A 17578-nucleotide genomic window follows, 5' to 3' on the forward strand; every position below is an offset into this window, starting at 1 on the left:
AAAAAGAAATATTTTTGACCCTTAGAAGAAACAAAATGTGGTAGGCCTACGAATTAAAATAACCTTCTTAGTTAACTAAATTTCTATATCTAGCACTCTTAAATTTACACGGACCAACTTAGCAGGTAGAATTAGTTAAACAAAATAGATCTCTTTGCTGTAGTAAAACAAAAAGACACGATAGAAAAAAACGTGGTTATACAGTCCTTATTCTCAGGTATTACCACAAAATACAACTCAAACGTTACTCAACAAATGGGCCAAACACACACACACACACACACACACACACACACACACACACACACACACACACAGGAGAACTAAATGGAATCAGGTGACATAAATGAGTACCAGGTGCACTAATGACAAGAAACAGAAAGCTTCCCAGCGATATGTTCAACTGTCCAAAATGATGGGACGGTGCAAGAAGCTGAATGATAAAAATGTGAAGATGAATGCTGCTAGAATCTGTTGCTGAGCTTGTTGAAAAGGCGTACATACAAAATTAATTTTAACTGACTTAAAAGATCTTGCAACTTTTTTTTCCCCCTTTTCCTGAGTGTGTGTGTGTGTACCCCAAGGTTTCATTTATTCCCTTCCAGTTCATTGTAGTCTTCATGTGCTGTAGAGTTCATGCCAAGTGTAGTCTTATAGTCCTCAAGCCATGTTTAATAGTGTTTTATTTTTTAGTATTCATGTCAACTTCAGGCTACATACTCTAGTTTTTTGGTTTTTAAAACCTTGTTCCTCCACCCGTAGGCCTCCTGCTTTGTTAACCTGCAGTTTCCATGCCATGCAACCTTGACCGTTATTTTTCTTTTTCTTTTTTAGTCTAGAAAATGCTTGTTTTTCTGCATCTAGGCCAGAGGACAAAAGTGGAAAAAAACAGAGGGGAAGCTTAAGTAGCCAAAAATAACAGCAAAAGGCAAAATAGACTGTCATGCTGACCTGAAAAGCTGAACCAAAACTCACTAAAATAGCTGTCTTAAAGCAGTCATAACACATATCAAAGGTCACCAAAAGCTATGTTGAGAACTTTGCATTTTATGACCTGGATGAAATAGTCTTTATTCGTCTCCATGATCACATGGTATATGCAACTGACTTGCAACAACTGATTCTAAGATAAATGTTATTATTGTAAACTGTTATTATTGGCACATTCCAGCAACAGGACATGAACACACTGGCTGTTTACATACACCATGGCTGATAAAGCAAAGAAGCATCACAGAACATCATTGGAGCAAGCAAGGAAGAGAAAACGAGAAAATGACAACACAATAGATAAAACAAGAGTCAACGGACTGACTTTTACTGGCTGGAAGAGATCATAGAAGCAACAGGATGCAATACACATATTGAATTAGCCTTCATGGCCATGTTTACATGAGAGTTTTACTTCCCCTTTAATTCAGAGTAAAACTTAAATCCTCTTTAAAATGACCTTGTAAACACCTAATTTGAATGAAAATGGTAATTCCTAATTAAACTTAAATCCAAAATAACTGGCTGGTTTATTCTGATAAAAAATTGGAATTGTAATAAGTTGCATTTATAGAGACTACAGAGTTGACTTGAAATTGCGGACACACGTGACGTCATCGCTCTTAATAAAAAGTCAACGGATGTCGCAACTCACAGTGTATCGGCGGCTCTGGACTGCAGCACGTCAAAATGCTGCGCTTACTTTCTATATTTATCTTATTATTAGGCGTTCATAGTTTGACTAACTCAAAAACAAACAAACCGAGGATGGTGTTCACGGACAAAGGTAAGAAAATTGAGCCTTTTCACGCTTCAGCGTCTGGTTTGCTTGTACAAAAAAAAAAAAAAAAAAAAAAGTTTAAAAGTGTCCTATAAAGTTTGCTGATGTGAAATATGCGCTAGATAAAAATTAAAACAGATGGTACGTCTGTGCAGCGTTTACTTCTATCATTGTTGGGCTTTTTGACAGGTGTAAGTGATAATATATATATATATATATATATATATATATATATATATATATATATATATATATATATATATATATATAGGCTATATGCTCCAACTCACGCTCGTTAGAGCCTCGTTATTATTCTTGATTTCACCCAAGGGGGTTGATTCAAATTGTAAGAAATGATTAACTGATTATTACAACTTATTTGGTTATCTAATGTTTAAAAGCAGCCTAGCCCAAAGCAAATAGTCAGTTACATTTCTTCTATCAACACTTGCTGGCTCAGGGTTATTTTGACTTCGGTAAAGTTAGAAAGATATTCACAGATTCGGCCTTTCCGGATCAATAACTCATCAACGGAACATTGCTTCTAGAAAACCGACACAACACCACAATCCCAGCAACGTAGACTGCGAGCTACAGTCGTATTTTCATCCAGACGAGCCGTCCTCCGGGCTGGGAGAAGCTGCCAGTGTTTGAGCAGGGACCGTCTGCAACTTGTAACACCGAAAAAAATATGAAAGGAAAGTTTTCTAGAAACAATGTTCCGTTGATTGAGTTATTGATCCGGAAAAGCCGAATCTGCGAATATCTTTCTAACTTTACCGAAGTGTTATTTTGCTTTGTATATCGCTTTAATGGTGCACAAAGACTTATTCTTAATTGATAAGGACAAAAATGGCTTTAAAGCAAGTCACAAATTTTGTTAGTTTTTGTTCTTCAGTATTTAACTTTGCACACTAATCACATCTGATAGACTGACTGACTTTTACATTCTCTTCATAAAATCAGCCAGACAAATATCACCTACAGGGACAGGTTAGTAGAACAGGATATGCTACGTTTATTTGCACTTGGGCAGGTCAGGTATACTTGATTATCTATTCTTGGGTTATTGCCACCACTCCCTAATATAAGAAAATACAAAAAGGCGAAATACCACTGTGACGAAATAAAATGTGGAGAACCCTGGTCCTCTTCTATCTGACTTCATCTGTGTGGATGTAAGCTAAAAATTCCATTTAATATGTTGCTGTTGTAATTATTGTCTTAATAGTGAAACTTTAGCCTGGAAGCTTGATTGGTGTGTGTAGTGAGGTCTTGTTTGGGGGGATGATGTGCTTTTTGTGTGATCAAGTTCTTTTATAAATTCAGTGTTATTTTGCCATATGTACTGCAGTCTGTATTGGCAATAATAAAATTTTAAACAGGTCTTTAGGTAGACGGTGTTGCCTGTAGATAAGATACATGTAAATGCATGTCAGATAGAGCAGAAGCTGCAGCCTTGGGAAGCAGAGCCTAATTACACACTTTATCCATTTTATAGGTTTTTGTGATGTTTTACACAAAAGCATTGGAAACTTTATGGCCCCGAAAAAGTCATCAGAAAACACTTAGAATAAACCTATTGCATGATTCATTCCCCTCGCTAATTCTATAATATAAGTTTAATTATATAGTTTTATTGCAATCTGTCTAATAATTCTGTCCCTGCTTTACAGGTTGTTAATAACTAATATTACTGTTTGCTGTGTAAACAAGCTTGTTTAAATAGGCTTTGACATTATGTTGTACACACTTAATCCACATTAAAGGCCTGGTTTATAATTTAAAAATCATTTTATTTATAGAGACCGCAGTTAAAAGGCTTTCTCTACCGGCTCATCATGAACCCCTACAGACTCTGATGGATGAGCTGACGGATGTTCTCATCGCTGTTGGCCAAACACACCTTTATTTCTACAACATTTCCAACCATAAACAGGTATTTCCACTAAAACAAATGAGACTGAATAACTGTGTTGAATGTGCACAACCAAATCAAAATGAAAATCCTGTGTGATGTCTGTTCACAGACTCTTGTGGAAGGAAAGATTGAGTGGGGGAATTGTGGTACAAAGGTGAGCAGAATGCACAATGATTCCAGCCAAGTTGGTAGTAAAAGGCGCTGTCCTCTTCAGACATATGAGAAACGTATTCCTCTTGTCATGTAGGACTGCAGCTACAACATCACCTTGGTCCACCAGAGAGCTGAGAGATTATTTGTGTGCGGAAGCAACGGCAAGAACACGAGATGCTGTGATCTGGTAAATGCTAGAAGTGTTACCAAAAGCTGCAATAATACTGGTAGTTTATTTCTTGTTTTCTTATCACTGTGTGATAAGCCACTTCTTCTGCTTTATTTATAATAAATGCATGACACTTCTAAAAGATAAACAGATTACTGAATAAGCCTTTTTCATAATTAAAGGTAGCTGCTACAGCTGGATAACCGTTGCTTTTTTTATTTTTTGCAGAATTTATCGGCACCATCCACCTGTGTTCCCCCTCAGAAATTAGGACACATTGCAAACAGTTTAGATAAGTTTATGACAAAGGAATGTGAACATTCAGTTTTTGTAGGTGAGTTTTACAACAAACTGGATTTTATTTTTCCTTGTGTTCATCAGTGTCTGTTTTCTACTTTGCGCGTTTCCCACGATGACTGATTTTAATCTTAATGAGCTCATTTATTCTCCTTATTTGTGCATATTTATTGGCTGAACATCTGTCCTCTTCTCTCACCACTAACCTGCATCTCTCAGCGTAGTTCTTCTGTTGTGCTCACCACCTGTTTGCACCTAAAATCATGAAACTTGTGTTTTTTCCAGAATCTGGAGAAAGTGCAGATCTCTATGTTACATGCCCTGGAGCTCAGGAGACAGCAGGTATTCATAAGATTGGGAGTAAAACAGTGAGACCAGCGAACCATGATAAAGGTATTTATATAGAGAGACAGAGGTTTGAGAGCTTCATTTATTTAAATTATGCTCCTTCAAATAGTAACAGACTATCTTTTTCTGCAGAACAACACTATGTTGGTTTGGTGGTCAGCCAAGGGAGAAACGAACCATTGCAAGACAAAGTTTATGCTTTCTACAGGCAGAAAAACAAAGACACGGGATTGTACAGTGAAATGTGGCTCCCCTTTGTGAGCCAGGTTTGCATGGTAAGGCCTACTAAATGAGAACAATTAAATAATTATCACAACTATTTTAGCAAGAGTTAAGACAGATGCTGATTGTTTTGTGTGATTGATTGTTTATCTGTGTGTTTGTCATGCAGGCAGACGTTGGTGGTCCAAAGAACAAGCTGCAGTATAGCTGGACGTCGCAGTTGAACGCCAGACTCTTCTGTGGAGACCATGACAGTAAATTGCATTTCTCTGAGCTGGTAGATGTGGCGACTGTGCATTCAGACCAGTGGGAAGATACACAAGTCTATGCTCTCTTTAGAAATGAATGGTACGTCTTTATTCACACAAGCAAAATACTGCTGCAGTGAGATCACGCCCCCAGTTAAATCATGTGCTGCTTGTTTTTTTGTCCAACCAGCTCTGCATCATGAGATTAAATGTTAGCCACAATAACCAAACCAAACTAAAACAAAATTAAATGTCAGCTGTTGCTTTCATTATGCAATTCTCCCAAGTCACTTGTTGTGAAGCCAGTTTAACCAAATCAACAGTCACAATCAGACAGGTTTAAACTGGATTTTGAACTCTACTGCTGACAGCATAGAAACCAGCACAGTCCATGTTCTCTGTGACTCGAACACACTTTTTTTTAACTACCTTCCAGTCTGCTTTTTACATGCTTTGACCAGCATGTCTGACAACGTCTTTGACCTTAGTGCTATTTCTTGTTGCAGCAGATGTCTGTGTGTAACAATGTTGACTGTGGTGTTTCTCCTCAGGGGCATGAGTGCAGTGTGTATCTACACAATAGGAGACATTGACAGCATCTTCACCAATTCTTCGTTCAAAGAAGACAAGAAAATGCAGAGGGATAGGAAGGTAAGAACCAATTTTGAGTTACAAATCATGAGATTTTTCTGAATTTATATGTTTTTACATGTGCGTTATATAATTACTAAATAAATCAAATCCTCTAAACCGTTCTACCAGTGCTTTAATGGAAACAGAAAGCTTGCCAGTGGCTTAGGGAGATGGCAAATAGATGATGATCATTCTAAAATATATACCTTGTTTGTTTTCAGTGTGTTTCTGATAGCACCAAGATTTCTTCAGAGGTTCTAATGAAAATTGAGACAGCTTCAGAGATGGAGCTCCCGGTGGAACCTGACTCATTTTTCCATCTGCACCACAACTACACTCACATCAAGGTTGACGCTTCCAAAAACAATAGGAACAGTCGCCATACTGTTATGTTCCTGTCATTAAGTGAGTAATGCAGTAATGATAACCATGAAGGATAAAATGCTTCATTTACTGTTTGTTAAATATACATTTGAGGATATATAGAAGTTCCCTGGAACTATTTAGAAATGAAGGCAGCTTTAAAACAATCTAAACTTTCTTTTTATACAGTGGTATGCTTCTTTGTTGTTTTCTTTGCAGTGGTACTTTTCAGTTTGTGGTGTTAAAAAAGGTCGTGTAGGCAGGTGTAATAACTGAGTAGGAATGGGTTTCAGTGAGGAGTATTTTCCTAAAGGGCAAAAGTGAGTGTATGATTGTACTATGTGGGTCCCACATCCTTCATGCTTTTTATAAACTCTTCTGGCAGTGCCAAGTAGTTATAGATCAAATGTGTGGTACAAGTTGACTTAAATTTGGTAAATTGATTGATTTTTGGTTTTGCTTTTGTTTCTTTAAAACATAAGTTGGTTATGTGCAATAATCTCATGACAGAAGTATTTCTTCCTGTTCATATGACTAGTTGACTGTGTGGTTGTACTCACACTTTGGCCTTGATGATTACTTGTCAACACTTTTCACAATATGAATAACAAACTTTTAGAGATGTGATGACTACTGACAGTCACCTTACAGGGCGAAGGATAGTTTTAGTACGTCACATGCAGCTTTGTGCGTACTCCCTTTATGGTCAACTGTGCCTCAGATGACACACACATATGTAAACTGCATTTAAGCTGGAGAGCTCCACCTCTGTTAATTTATCTGTTACTTCCTACTGGATCTCAAAAATGGATTAAATGCATCTGCATGTTGAATGTAGCTTATAAATAAGACTTAAAGGGGCCACATGTAGTTTGTTTGTTCTGTTAAAAATGTCAAGCTACAGCATTTTCAAGTCCAAAGAAGTAGACAGATGCCTGTTTATGCGGTTTTACACTGACAGTAAGGATCTGAATAATATATATATATATATATATATATAGTATAGAGAAGTCCAGCCAGATTATTTATGCAGATTTCAGAAGCCTGTGGAAGTAATGTAGTCAACACTTGATGTAAAATCCTCCACAGAGTCTCCAAAGTCTGCAATTTTTTTTATTTTTTTTTTACAGTTGTACCTTAAAAAGAGTGATCATTTAAGCTCAGGGTGTTTTAAAATAGCATCGTAAATGATTTGACGTGGAGGCATAATTTACGCACGTTTTGAGTAGAGTTATATCAGACAATGCCTGTGCTGTAATGGGAAGGTAGGGTGTTGAAACAGCTTTTTGACACTTTTTTTTGTCTTTTTTCTTTAAATAGATAATGGAAGAATTCACAAGGTGGTCCACAGTAAAGGGGATTTCTTCATCATTGCTGAGTACCAACCATTTAACCACATATCCCATATCCACAGCATCATCATTCACCCCACCTCTGTGAGTAGCACCTTACCCACAAAATATTCTCCACAAGACAAGAGCGCTTTAATACAGAAAGGTTTTATGTAGACAGCAGTTAGTCATTTTATACCTGTACAAAGGTTTCTGTCTGCCTTGCCTTTGCTCTCAGCCCCTGCTTTTACCGTAATGGACAGATGTGTCGTCCTCCAAAAACATACCAGCACACAGCACATAGCCCTCAGGGATGGTGCTACATGTTGGTTTAATGCTGATAGGCTGAAACTTAGTTCAGTTAGAGGGGTTTGACCACTGAGGGCTGAAAACCATAAATAGCAAAGAAGCTGGAATGAAAAGCTTAAACAGAAGTGGACAGTTTTCAACACTTAAAGCAAACCTTTGTCCCCTTTCTCTGCTGTTGTTTCCAAAACTGAGCAAAGCTAATGCAGCACCTACAGCTTCAACACAGCCGATGCCAATTTACTTCTTTTCTACTTCCTTTTTAAGAATATTAGTTTTTACATAAAGTCCAGCAAAACAAGACATCTTTGCTTCATTACAGAGAACGCTTTATGTGAACTCAAGAAGTGAAGTGGTTCAACTTGATGTGGCAAATTGTGCCCAGTATGGGAAGACCTGTGAAGATTGTGAACTTTCCAGAGATCCTGACTGTAGCTGGAAAGACCACAGCTGCACCTCAAAACCACGGTAAGACCAGACCCTTCATCTTAATGTACACTAAGTCTTCAAAGATCATATGCAACAGACTTAAACAGAAGGTGCTCTGATTTCATTTTTTAAGTTTAGATTAAAACTAGCTTCAGTTTTAAAGTGGCATTGAAAGCTTGAGCGACTGTATAAGAGGTTGGAGTGTTTAACGATGAATTAACTTCTTGTGCCCCCCCCCCCCCGCCACCTCCAAACGGCTTATCAGTCATTGTCACAGGCAAAATCACACCAGTCAAAGCAATTTTTCCATGGTGTCATGAGGAACCCTGAAGTAACCTTAATACGTTTCATTCAATTAACTGAAAACAGCACAAACACATTTTCCAGTGATCAGCAAAATGTTTGCCACACATGCTTTGGTCTACAACAGGGATCATCAGTCCTGATCCACAAGGGCTGGTGTCCTGCAAGTTTTAGAAGTGCCCCTGCTACAACACACCTGACTCAAACCTCTGCAAATCTCACTAATTATCCATTGATTTGAATCAAGTGTGTTGCAGCAGGGAAACACTAAGAAATTGCATGTACATAAATGTCCACAGCTTTTGCGCAATACTTTGTTGATTCACCTTTGGCAACAATTACAGCCTCAAGTCTTTTTGAATATGAAGCCACAAGCTTGGCACACCTATCTTGGGGCGGTTTCGCCTATTCCTCTTTGCAGCACCTCTCAAACTCCATCAGGTTGGATGGGAAGCATTGGTGCACAGCCATTTTCAGATCTCTCCAGAGATGTTCAGTCGGACTGAAGTCTGTGCTCTGGTTGGGCCACTTCAACATTCACAGAGTTGTCCTGAAGTCACTCCTTTGATATCTTGGGTGTGAGCTTCGGGTCGTTGTCTTGCTAAAAGATGAACCGTCACCCCAGTCTGAGATCAAGAGCAGTCTGGAGCAGGTTTTCATCCAGGATTTCTCTGTACATTGCTGCATTCATCTTTCCTTCTATCCTGACTAATCTCCCAGTTCCTTCCACTGAAAAACATCCCCACAGCATGATGCTGCCACCACCATGCTTCACTGTAGGGATGGTATTGGCCTGGTGATGAGTGGCACCTGGTTTCCTTCAAACATGACGTCTGACATTCACACCAACAAGTTCAATCTTTGTCTCATCAGACCAGAGAATTTTGTTTCTCATGATCTGAGAGTCTTTCAGGTGAATTTCGGCAAACTCCAGGCAAGCTGCCACGTGCTTTTTTACTAAGGAATGGCTTCTGTCTGGGCGCTCTACCATACCTGATTGGTGAATTGCTGCAGAGGTGGTTGTTCTGGAAGGTTCTCCTCTCTCCACAGAGGAATGCTGTAGCTCTGACAGAGTGACCATTAGGTTCTTGGTCACCTCCCTGACTAGTGCCCTTCTCCCCGATCACTCAGGTTAGGCAGCCGGCCAGCTGAGTGTCCTGGTGGTTCTGAACTTCTTCCATTTACGGATGATGGAGGCCACTGTGCTCATTGGGACCTTCAAGACAGCAGATCGTTTTCTGTACCCTTCTCCAGATTTGTGCCTCAAGACAATCCTGTCCGAAATCCGAAACAGTCCTTTGACTTCATGCTTGCTTTGTGCTCTACCATGTGCTGTCAAGTGTGGGACCTTATATATAGACAGGTGTGTGCCTTTCCAAATCATGTCTTATCAACTGAATTTACCAGATGGACTCCAGTTAAGCTGTAGGAACGTTTCAAGGATGATCAGCTCACTTTTGAGCTTCATGGCAAAGGCTGTGAATACTAATGTACTTGTGATTTCTTAGTGTTTTATTTTTAATAAATTTGCAAAACTCTCTAAGGAAACCTTTTTTACATTGTCATTATGGGGTATTGTGTGTAGAATTTTGAAGACAAAAATTAATTTATTCCAGTTTGGAATAAGACTGTAACATAACAAAATGTGGAGAAAGTGAAGTGCTGTGAATACTTTTCTGATGCTCCGTGTCATTGGTATCATTGCTTCTGGTATCACAGATGTATAAAATGTGCACATAAAAGTGTTTTAGTCATTAACATTGCCCCATAGTGCTGTAAAGGGTCAATGATTCAGCAGGTGTGCAAAGTCACAACTGTCAGCTGTGTCTTCACACTTACACAATCCATGTGATTAACTCAAGGAAGTTAACTCCTGTCCAACATGAAGCAACTCTTAAGACAATGATGAAAATTATGTTTACACAATATTTCAACATCGGTGTTTATTAACCTGTCCAAGTTTCAGTTGAACTCCTGTTTGGGTTTATTTTGTTAACCGTAATAACCGCACAACTGTTGGGACTGGAGCATCATTTCTGAGAAAAGCTTTTCTCATCTGGGCCTTTTGCTGTTGTTGTGTGGTCGGATTTTTTTAAGTTTGGCTAAAAGACTGATCAACGGTGGTTAAATTTGATTGAAAAGGGAATAGACTGAGATGGGAAAAGTAAGTGTAACCTGAAAATTTCAACATTTTCAGATCTATCGGATGCACATAGTACAGCTGCCCAAAATTCAAAGCAGCTGAACTTCAAAGTCTCTTTAGTTATTGTAAAAAATGTTTCAGAAGGGCCTTTACCAGAGGGAAAGGGTTATTCCACTCAAGTGTTTTAGTAAAAACAGAAATGTACCATTATAATGGGAAACTTTCTTCCTATGATAAATCGGTATCATGTGTTTACTTATAAGAAATGTCTGGAGTTTCATCAAAAAGAGATGACTGCAGATCACTCATAATATTTAAAGGGGGATTTTTATATGGTCATGTTTACTGGTGTGATTTACTGTTTTAGTCCACTGGCAATAAATATGATCACTGACCTAGCTTATGATTGCTTTGTAAACAGAACCAAACATTACAGTAGAAAGAGAGCGGTGCTGAGCGGTTGCATGGAGTGTTTGCAGGGGCACATATTTGTATTTCCAGCCCATGAGGGTGGTCGGAAAACCACACTTGCTGCAGTGCATCTGCATCCTCTTCCTCTGTGATGTGGTAGAGTTGACTATGAGCCTGTAGGGGTTGGCTGGAGATGATGAAACTTAAAAAAAAGTGTCAAAAACTAATTCAAATTTTCCTTATTGGCTGAACTACCCAGGAAGTGATGCATCAGTAGTGGGTTATGTTTACCCACGCAGGGAAGGGTTGACTGAAAATGAGTTGGGGCAGGTTATAATTCATTCCAACAGCAAGTACTCAGCTGGCAGCCAGACAAAGATCACACACTTTAAAGATTTCATTTATCCAGCACACTGCTGTAAAAGCGTAACTCTCTGGCAACCTGCCCAAAATGTGCCCTGCCTCTTATTCATAGTAGCTAGGATAGCACCAGCATCCCCAAAATAAAATCTGGCGGTCTAAAGCTATTGGAAAGGACTGATATGGTTAAGTTATCTAGTTTGTGTAAAACATTGATTCAACGATGTGATCTATCACATTATATCTCACTGTATATTTAACTAGACATGCCTTTGCTTTCGCAGGGACCCTTATCAGGACATATTCAACCGGACACGCAGCAACTGCTTGGTGACAGCAAAGCCTGTAAAAGGTACTAAGATATTTAATGATTTACCAGCCTGTAGTTTTTTATTATTAGTTGAATAAAAGTGTTCTCAGATATACAATCAACAAGTCTGAGCAATGTAGGTTGTAGATAATGTAAGCCAAGAGAAACGCTTCTCAGTTTTACTTCATGAGGAGGGGGGGGGGGGGGGGCAATGGGGACCTCTCACACCCCTGTTTCCTGGGACCCCGCCGGGGCGGGTGAGGGGAGGTGGTTGCCCCGGGGGCTGGGACCTGGGCCCTGGGCCCTACCACTGTCTTCCTCCCCCTCCTCTCATTCCCCACTAGACATGTAGGGGTTGGGTGCCTTCTGGGGTTGGTGGCTGCAGTCCCTGTATGGCCCGGTCATGGGGGGCGGCCTCTCTCAGCCAGTCTTGCCCTGGGGGACCTCAGGGGTGCCTATTGCCACCAGGGGCTCAACATGCAGAGGGAAGTTTGCTTCCCTCTGGACTTACATCCCCAGACCCCTCTTCTTTCCCGCTCTCTCTCTCTCTCTCTCTCTTTCTCTCTCTCTCACACACAAACATACACACACACACGTAGGGACTTGGGAGGCGTACACGTCATGCGGGGTGGAGTAGAGGGGGCCATGTAGTGGCCTCCTCAGCTGCACCCTGTGGCGACTCGCCTCTCAGTTTCAGCCTTTGGGGGGGCGGCCTCTGGCCTCCTGGGGTCTTGGGGCTCTGGACTCTTCGCTCAGGCCGCCCCGGATAGCCGTCCCCTGGCGGGGCCAGCAGCTGCCAGTCTTGGCCCACTGGGGCCTGTGCCTCAAGACCTCGGGGCTCTGGATGGGGCTCTCCTTTGCCACCCTCTGGGTGGGGCTGGAGTCGTCTACGGGGTGGGGTAGCTTGGGTTGGTTCTCCGGGGCTGCTGCTGAGGGCCCCGGTCTCTGGGCTGCCCTGGTCTGCCTCTACCCTCCGTAGAGGCGTGGCCGCATTTGCACGATCTTACTCACCACTCTTCATCACTGACCACTCCTTATTCCTCATCCTCTGCATGCTGACACAGTCACTGAGTTTTTTTCCCTGTGAGTTTGTATCTGGTTGTTGCTGTGCTGCTTTTGTAATACGTCTTTTTGATTTGGTTATTATTTAAGAACTTTTAATGGCTAGCAGCTCTGTTTTTCAGTAAAAGCCGTAGGAAATTTTTTTGGTGTGTTTATGTACAAGTGTAACAGTTTGTTGTCTAGTGATAGTGTGGATTGAAGGGTCGTTGCCTTCTGTCTGTGATGTTTTTGTCTCCTCTCTCTGCTTTCCCCTTTTGCTTCTTTTTGCTGTCTCCCTTCTTTTTCTGTCCCCTCCGGTCAGGTCCAGCAAGATTACATAGATTCCATGATTCAGTAAATAAATAAATATAAATATAAATATGCAGCACTATTGATTATTTGGTTAGTATTAACACAATGAGTTCAGATAAACAAATATCAGTGCTTAATATTAATGGTAATACAGGAACTGTGGCATCATCTGGGAATGTGAATACAGACTTTAAACAGTTATAGGAAGCTAGAAACAGATGCTGTTACCTTTATTTATACAAAACAAGGAGTTCATTCAGCTGAGGTGAAGCTTTGCTTGTATTAGTGCCGTTGTTGGTCATTCAGCTTTTCCTTTGTTAATAGCTTTATCCTTAAGTCAATGCATACTAAGGTTTGGTTTGTGGTGGTGTGAAACTACAAGGTAAAACATGCATTTTGTGCTTTTCACTTTTCTTTCTTCATCCTCTCGTCTTACATGGTGCATCGTACCTTGTGATGAAATCCGTTGCAATGGTTCCTCTTCTGTTTTAAGCTAACTTTTAATTGTTCAACATCTAGTTAGCGCATCATTTTTAAGACCTATTAGTTGTTTGCTATTTAGAAGACTCTAGCCAGTCTCTCAAAGTTAATTGGAAAGCAAAAGTCTTTAAAGTCACTCTGCATGCGGTTAGATCGGTGCTGACAGAGAGGCATGAACCACCATAAATTAACCCTAAGATGTTTATGGTAGCATACAGGTAAAGACAAACCAAAGAAAAGCTGTTTAAAAAGCAGACTAAAGTCACGCTGCACAATCATTATTTTAACGCGTACTTTCACAAAGCAGACCTATTTCACCTAAAAGACTTCTGTCTGGCAAACTAAAGGACTAACAACATATAAACTCAACCTAGAGCAGCCCTAATTCTTTCTCTCCTTTCTGAGACTGCCCCCAAGTAGCAGCAAAATGCTATAACTTATAGATGAGTTGTGAGGCTCCAACACACAGTGCTTGTAGAAATATGTTCAAGCCTTAAGTGTCTGCTGGTGTAGCTGTTCCCTTATCATTAGAGCTTCAGCTTTTACTTTAAGCCACTAAAAAACATCAATTTGTCAAAACATTAATTTATACCTCAACTTTTGGTCTTTCTATCTGTAATAGCTTTTACATTATTACATGTTTTAAAACAGCAAGGCCACTAAAACCTGTTAGAAATTTCATTTATGGGCAAAGTGCCAAAGTTGCAGCATTAGCAAGGATGCATGCATGATTAGTGAAACCAACAGTGACCACAGACACTGATCTTTATCACACTTTAAACATGGTAAAGATCAATTCATGTTGATACTTACATTTCTACCTTCTGCAATGTTACAACTTCAACATTTTGCAAATATGTTAACACCACTTTGAGCTTCAGATCTTTCCCATTTTCCTTTCAACATAACTACTTTGGCTATGATGACATCTCTGGTTTTCAGCACTTTCTTAATGTTTTAGCATAGCAGGTGACATGCATTCAGCTGAAGGCATTCATGCTGCTGCTCTGCAGGAACAGCAAATTCTACTTTTCATGCCCTTCAGTAGTTAAGCATGAAATTATTCAGCTTGTCAACACCTGCAGCTGACTGCACTCAGATGGGTGTTGCAGAAAAAACACTTGTTACCCACCACAGCTTTCAGACCAGCAATATTTAGTCTGCCAATGTTTCTGCAAAATCCATAATTATACTTAGCAACTATTATAATGACAGATTTAGACCTGTTTAGTTGCTCAACAGCAGCAGCAGAAATCCATGCAGCTTTGGCTTAAACAGTCTAACAAATGCTATCAAAAACTCCCCCTTTTATCTCCAAATGCCAAGGCAATCTCATTAAATACACACAAATTATTTATAAATCTATTTTTACACTGCAGTCTTCCTGTAAATTGTTTTTAAAACAAAGGAAATGAGCAGCAACTGTGTATACATAGTGTAATGAGAAGCTTGTCTGATCTGTTTCAGATCAGGTTATCTCACATCCTCTGCTGCTGCTGCTTTTTTGAGTCTAGTGGGCTTCCTCCTTCTTAGCTTTAATATTAGCTGGTTAGAGTCAGTCTACTAATATTAAACCACTCAAAAAAAGGCAGTTTGGAACAATTAATGAGAAAATTTGAGTTAAATACATTTTGCTGGTCTTTTTGTGAAGGCTACTTATGTTGTGAAAATCAGGGAGGAGGTGAGAGGTCACAGTTTATTTAATTCATGAAAATCTAAGACATAAAATACATGAGTTTTGAAAGAAATTCATCTGTTAAGGACATCTAATAACATGGTGCAACTGACTATACGGCCATACACTTGACTTCCTTTGGGGAACTTTTTACATGTCATATCTGGTATGTGCAGCTGCATTTAGTGCAGTTCTGGCCCCGTCTTATCAGTGCCACGCATAAACTCTGGCGGTAGGCCACACTCCACTTTCATTATTTACAGCCCTCTTTTCAGAACTACTGCAGCCATCCAGGTAAAGCTGATTTTGTGTACAGATGATGATTTTTACCCAAATATGGACATATGGAAAGTGAAAGACATTTTGGTTATGATTGCATTTCGCACCCAATAGAATAAGAGACTCAGTTTCACACTTCAGTTTCATGTCAGATAAAAAAGGATCTAAAAAGAGGATCTAGACTCATTGGCATGCTCAAAGTGTTAACAACAGACCAGACTGATGTGAGAATAAAGAATTTTGGTGTGTTCTATTCTCAGTATATTCTCACATGTTTCCTCAGACCCACAAAGTGAAATGGTTGATCCTCAGGTCAAGCATTTCCTACGTTGCCCAATGTCGTCCCATCATGCCCAGTATACCTGGCAAGGCCCTAAAAGCTCCACATCCTGCAGTTCCAGTGAGGAGCAGTGTCTTCTTCTGATTGACAGCATGGGCCCTGATCAGGTTGGACTTTACAGATGTGTGTCAGAGGAGGGGGATTACAGCAAGGACGTGGTACAGTACCAGCTGCAGCTGAGGAGCACGGCGGTGGGCCGAACTGTAAGCCCCGCAGTCTGGGTTTGTTTGATCGCCGTTCTGGGGATGGTTTCTGGTGTTAGCGTTCAGTAAAATGGCATGAGTTTAAAAAAAAAAGAGGGAGACTGTGACATAACATTTTATTTTCTTACATTTAAAGGATTTTTTGCACTTCCTGTTTTTCCTGTATGCATACTTGTAAATCTATCAGCACTAGTGCAATATAAATCCCAGCAGAAGAAATTTAAAGAAATGTTAGATACACACACCTGCTACTTCTTTAGTTTTTGGTTGGATTAATTTTTGCCTTCAAAAGTGCCTTAATTTTTTGTGTCATATATTCAGGAAATGTTTACAGCACAGAAGTAGATTTAAGTAAAAAGCAAGACTCCAGCTTCACTGTGCAGCACCATACTGAAACGCAGTCTGATCATAGCTTTCCTGCTATAAAGCCAAATTCTGACTTGATGTCAGATTTTCAGTGTTGTTGTTTGTCGTAAGAAAATGTCAATTTATGTTAAAAAAAAAAAAAGGAGCCCCTTGGTCTTCATGGTGTCACTTGTTGTTCCCTCTTGATTAGAAGTGTTGTAGACATTTGGAGAGCAGGTTTACAGAAAAAGATCATTTTACACAGGTGGACTTTAAAATTTCATATGACTTCTGTAGGTAATTGGGGTCATCAGAGCTTTTTGAGGGGCTTCATAGCAAAGGGAGTGCTGGTTTCATTCCTGTACCAATTTAGACTGTTTTCTGTTGATCTATTACATAAAAATAAACCAAAAATTAATTGAAATTACAGGTTCTAAGACAGGAAGTAAGAAAAATGTAAACCTCTGCATTCCATCTAATTCCTATTCTCCTGTGCTGTGTGGCTGTATTTACTTTAGTTACTGCTGTCGTTATATTTAGATTAACTCATTTTTATTTAATCTCTGCTACTAAGAGGAATCTCTTGAACATTTGCAGCAGTTTGCATCCTAAATAATACATTACTGCCATCTTCCGAGTTCACTTAATTTCTGATTCTTTTCAGCAGTGCAAAAACAAAACAAAACAAAAAGAACCTGCAAGACTCCAAAAAGTATGTTTCTTTAATTCGTCTATAGTTGATTTCTGTCAGAATGTTTTTATTACTACCTCAGATAATGAACTGAATGACTGCACACTGAGCCATTTTAATTTTAAAGTGGATTTGTAAGTATAAAGCCCCAATGTTCTGCAAAAAGGATTTTATCTGAAATTTACATTCACTTTACTTTTTGTGTTTGATTTAATGCCTTAAGTGTAAATATATATCTATATATATTTATATATATATATATATATATATATATATATATATATATATATATATATATATATATATATATATGTGTGTGTGTGTTACAAAATCAATTTGGAATATTGTTTAATATTATATTTGGCTGGATGTCTTTAACAGTTGTATGAATTTGTTAAATTTCGTTTTATTTTTTTTTACATCAGCATTCCTTTTTGTGTAAATTTTCTGCAGAAAAGATTTTAAATAATCTAATGTATGCCTTTATTTTTTTA

General features: G+C 39.2%; 1 protein-coding gene across 1 annotated transcript; it reads left to right on the forward strand.

Annotated features, from left to right (window-relative positions):
• Nucleotides 1–1657: 1657 nt before the first annotated feature.
• Nucleotides 1658–16591, forward strand: LOC121632552 (semaphorin-7A-like). Its single transcript, XM_041974188.1, has 14 exons — nt 1658–1777; nt 3577–3710; nt 3802–3846; nt 3940–4032; nt 4243–4348; nt 4597–4704; nt 4792–4934; nt 5051–5229; nt 5681–5780; nt 5984–6167; nt 7446–7561; nt 8085–8230; nt 11693–11760; nt 15789–16591. Exons 1-14 carry the CDS (start codon nt 1681–1683, stop codon nt 16115–16117), a joined length of 1848 nt encoding a protein of 615 aa, XP_041830122.1. The 5' UTR covers nt 1658–1680; the 3' UTR covers nt 16118–16591.
• The last annotated feature ends 987 nt before the right edge of the window (nt 16592–17578 follow it).

Source organism: Melanotaenia boesemani, chromosome 1 (genome assembly GCF_017639745.1).
Source record: "Melanotaenia boesemani isolate fMelBoe1 chromosome 1, fMelBoe1.pri, whole genome shotgun sequence".
NCBI lineage: Eukaryota > Metazoa > Chordata > Actinopteri > Atheriniformes > Melanotaeniidae > Melanotaenia > Melanotaenia boesemani.

Excerpts from the sequence above, each read along its gene's own strand:
- LOC121632552 (XM_041974188.1), top strand. The coding sequence starts at position 1,681 with ATGCTGCGCTTACTTTCTATATTTATCTTATTATTAGGCGTTCATAGT. Across the intron at positions 3,847-3,939 it reads GGGGGAATTGTGGTACAAAG|GACTGCAGCTACAACATCAC; the intron begins GTGAGCAGAATG and ends CTTGTCATGTAG. Across the intron at positions 4,705-4,791 it reads ACCAGCGAACCATGATAAAG|AACAACACTATGTTGGTTTG; the intron begins GTATTTATATAG and ends CTTTTTCTGCAG.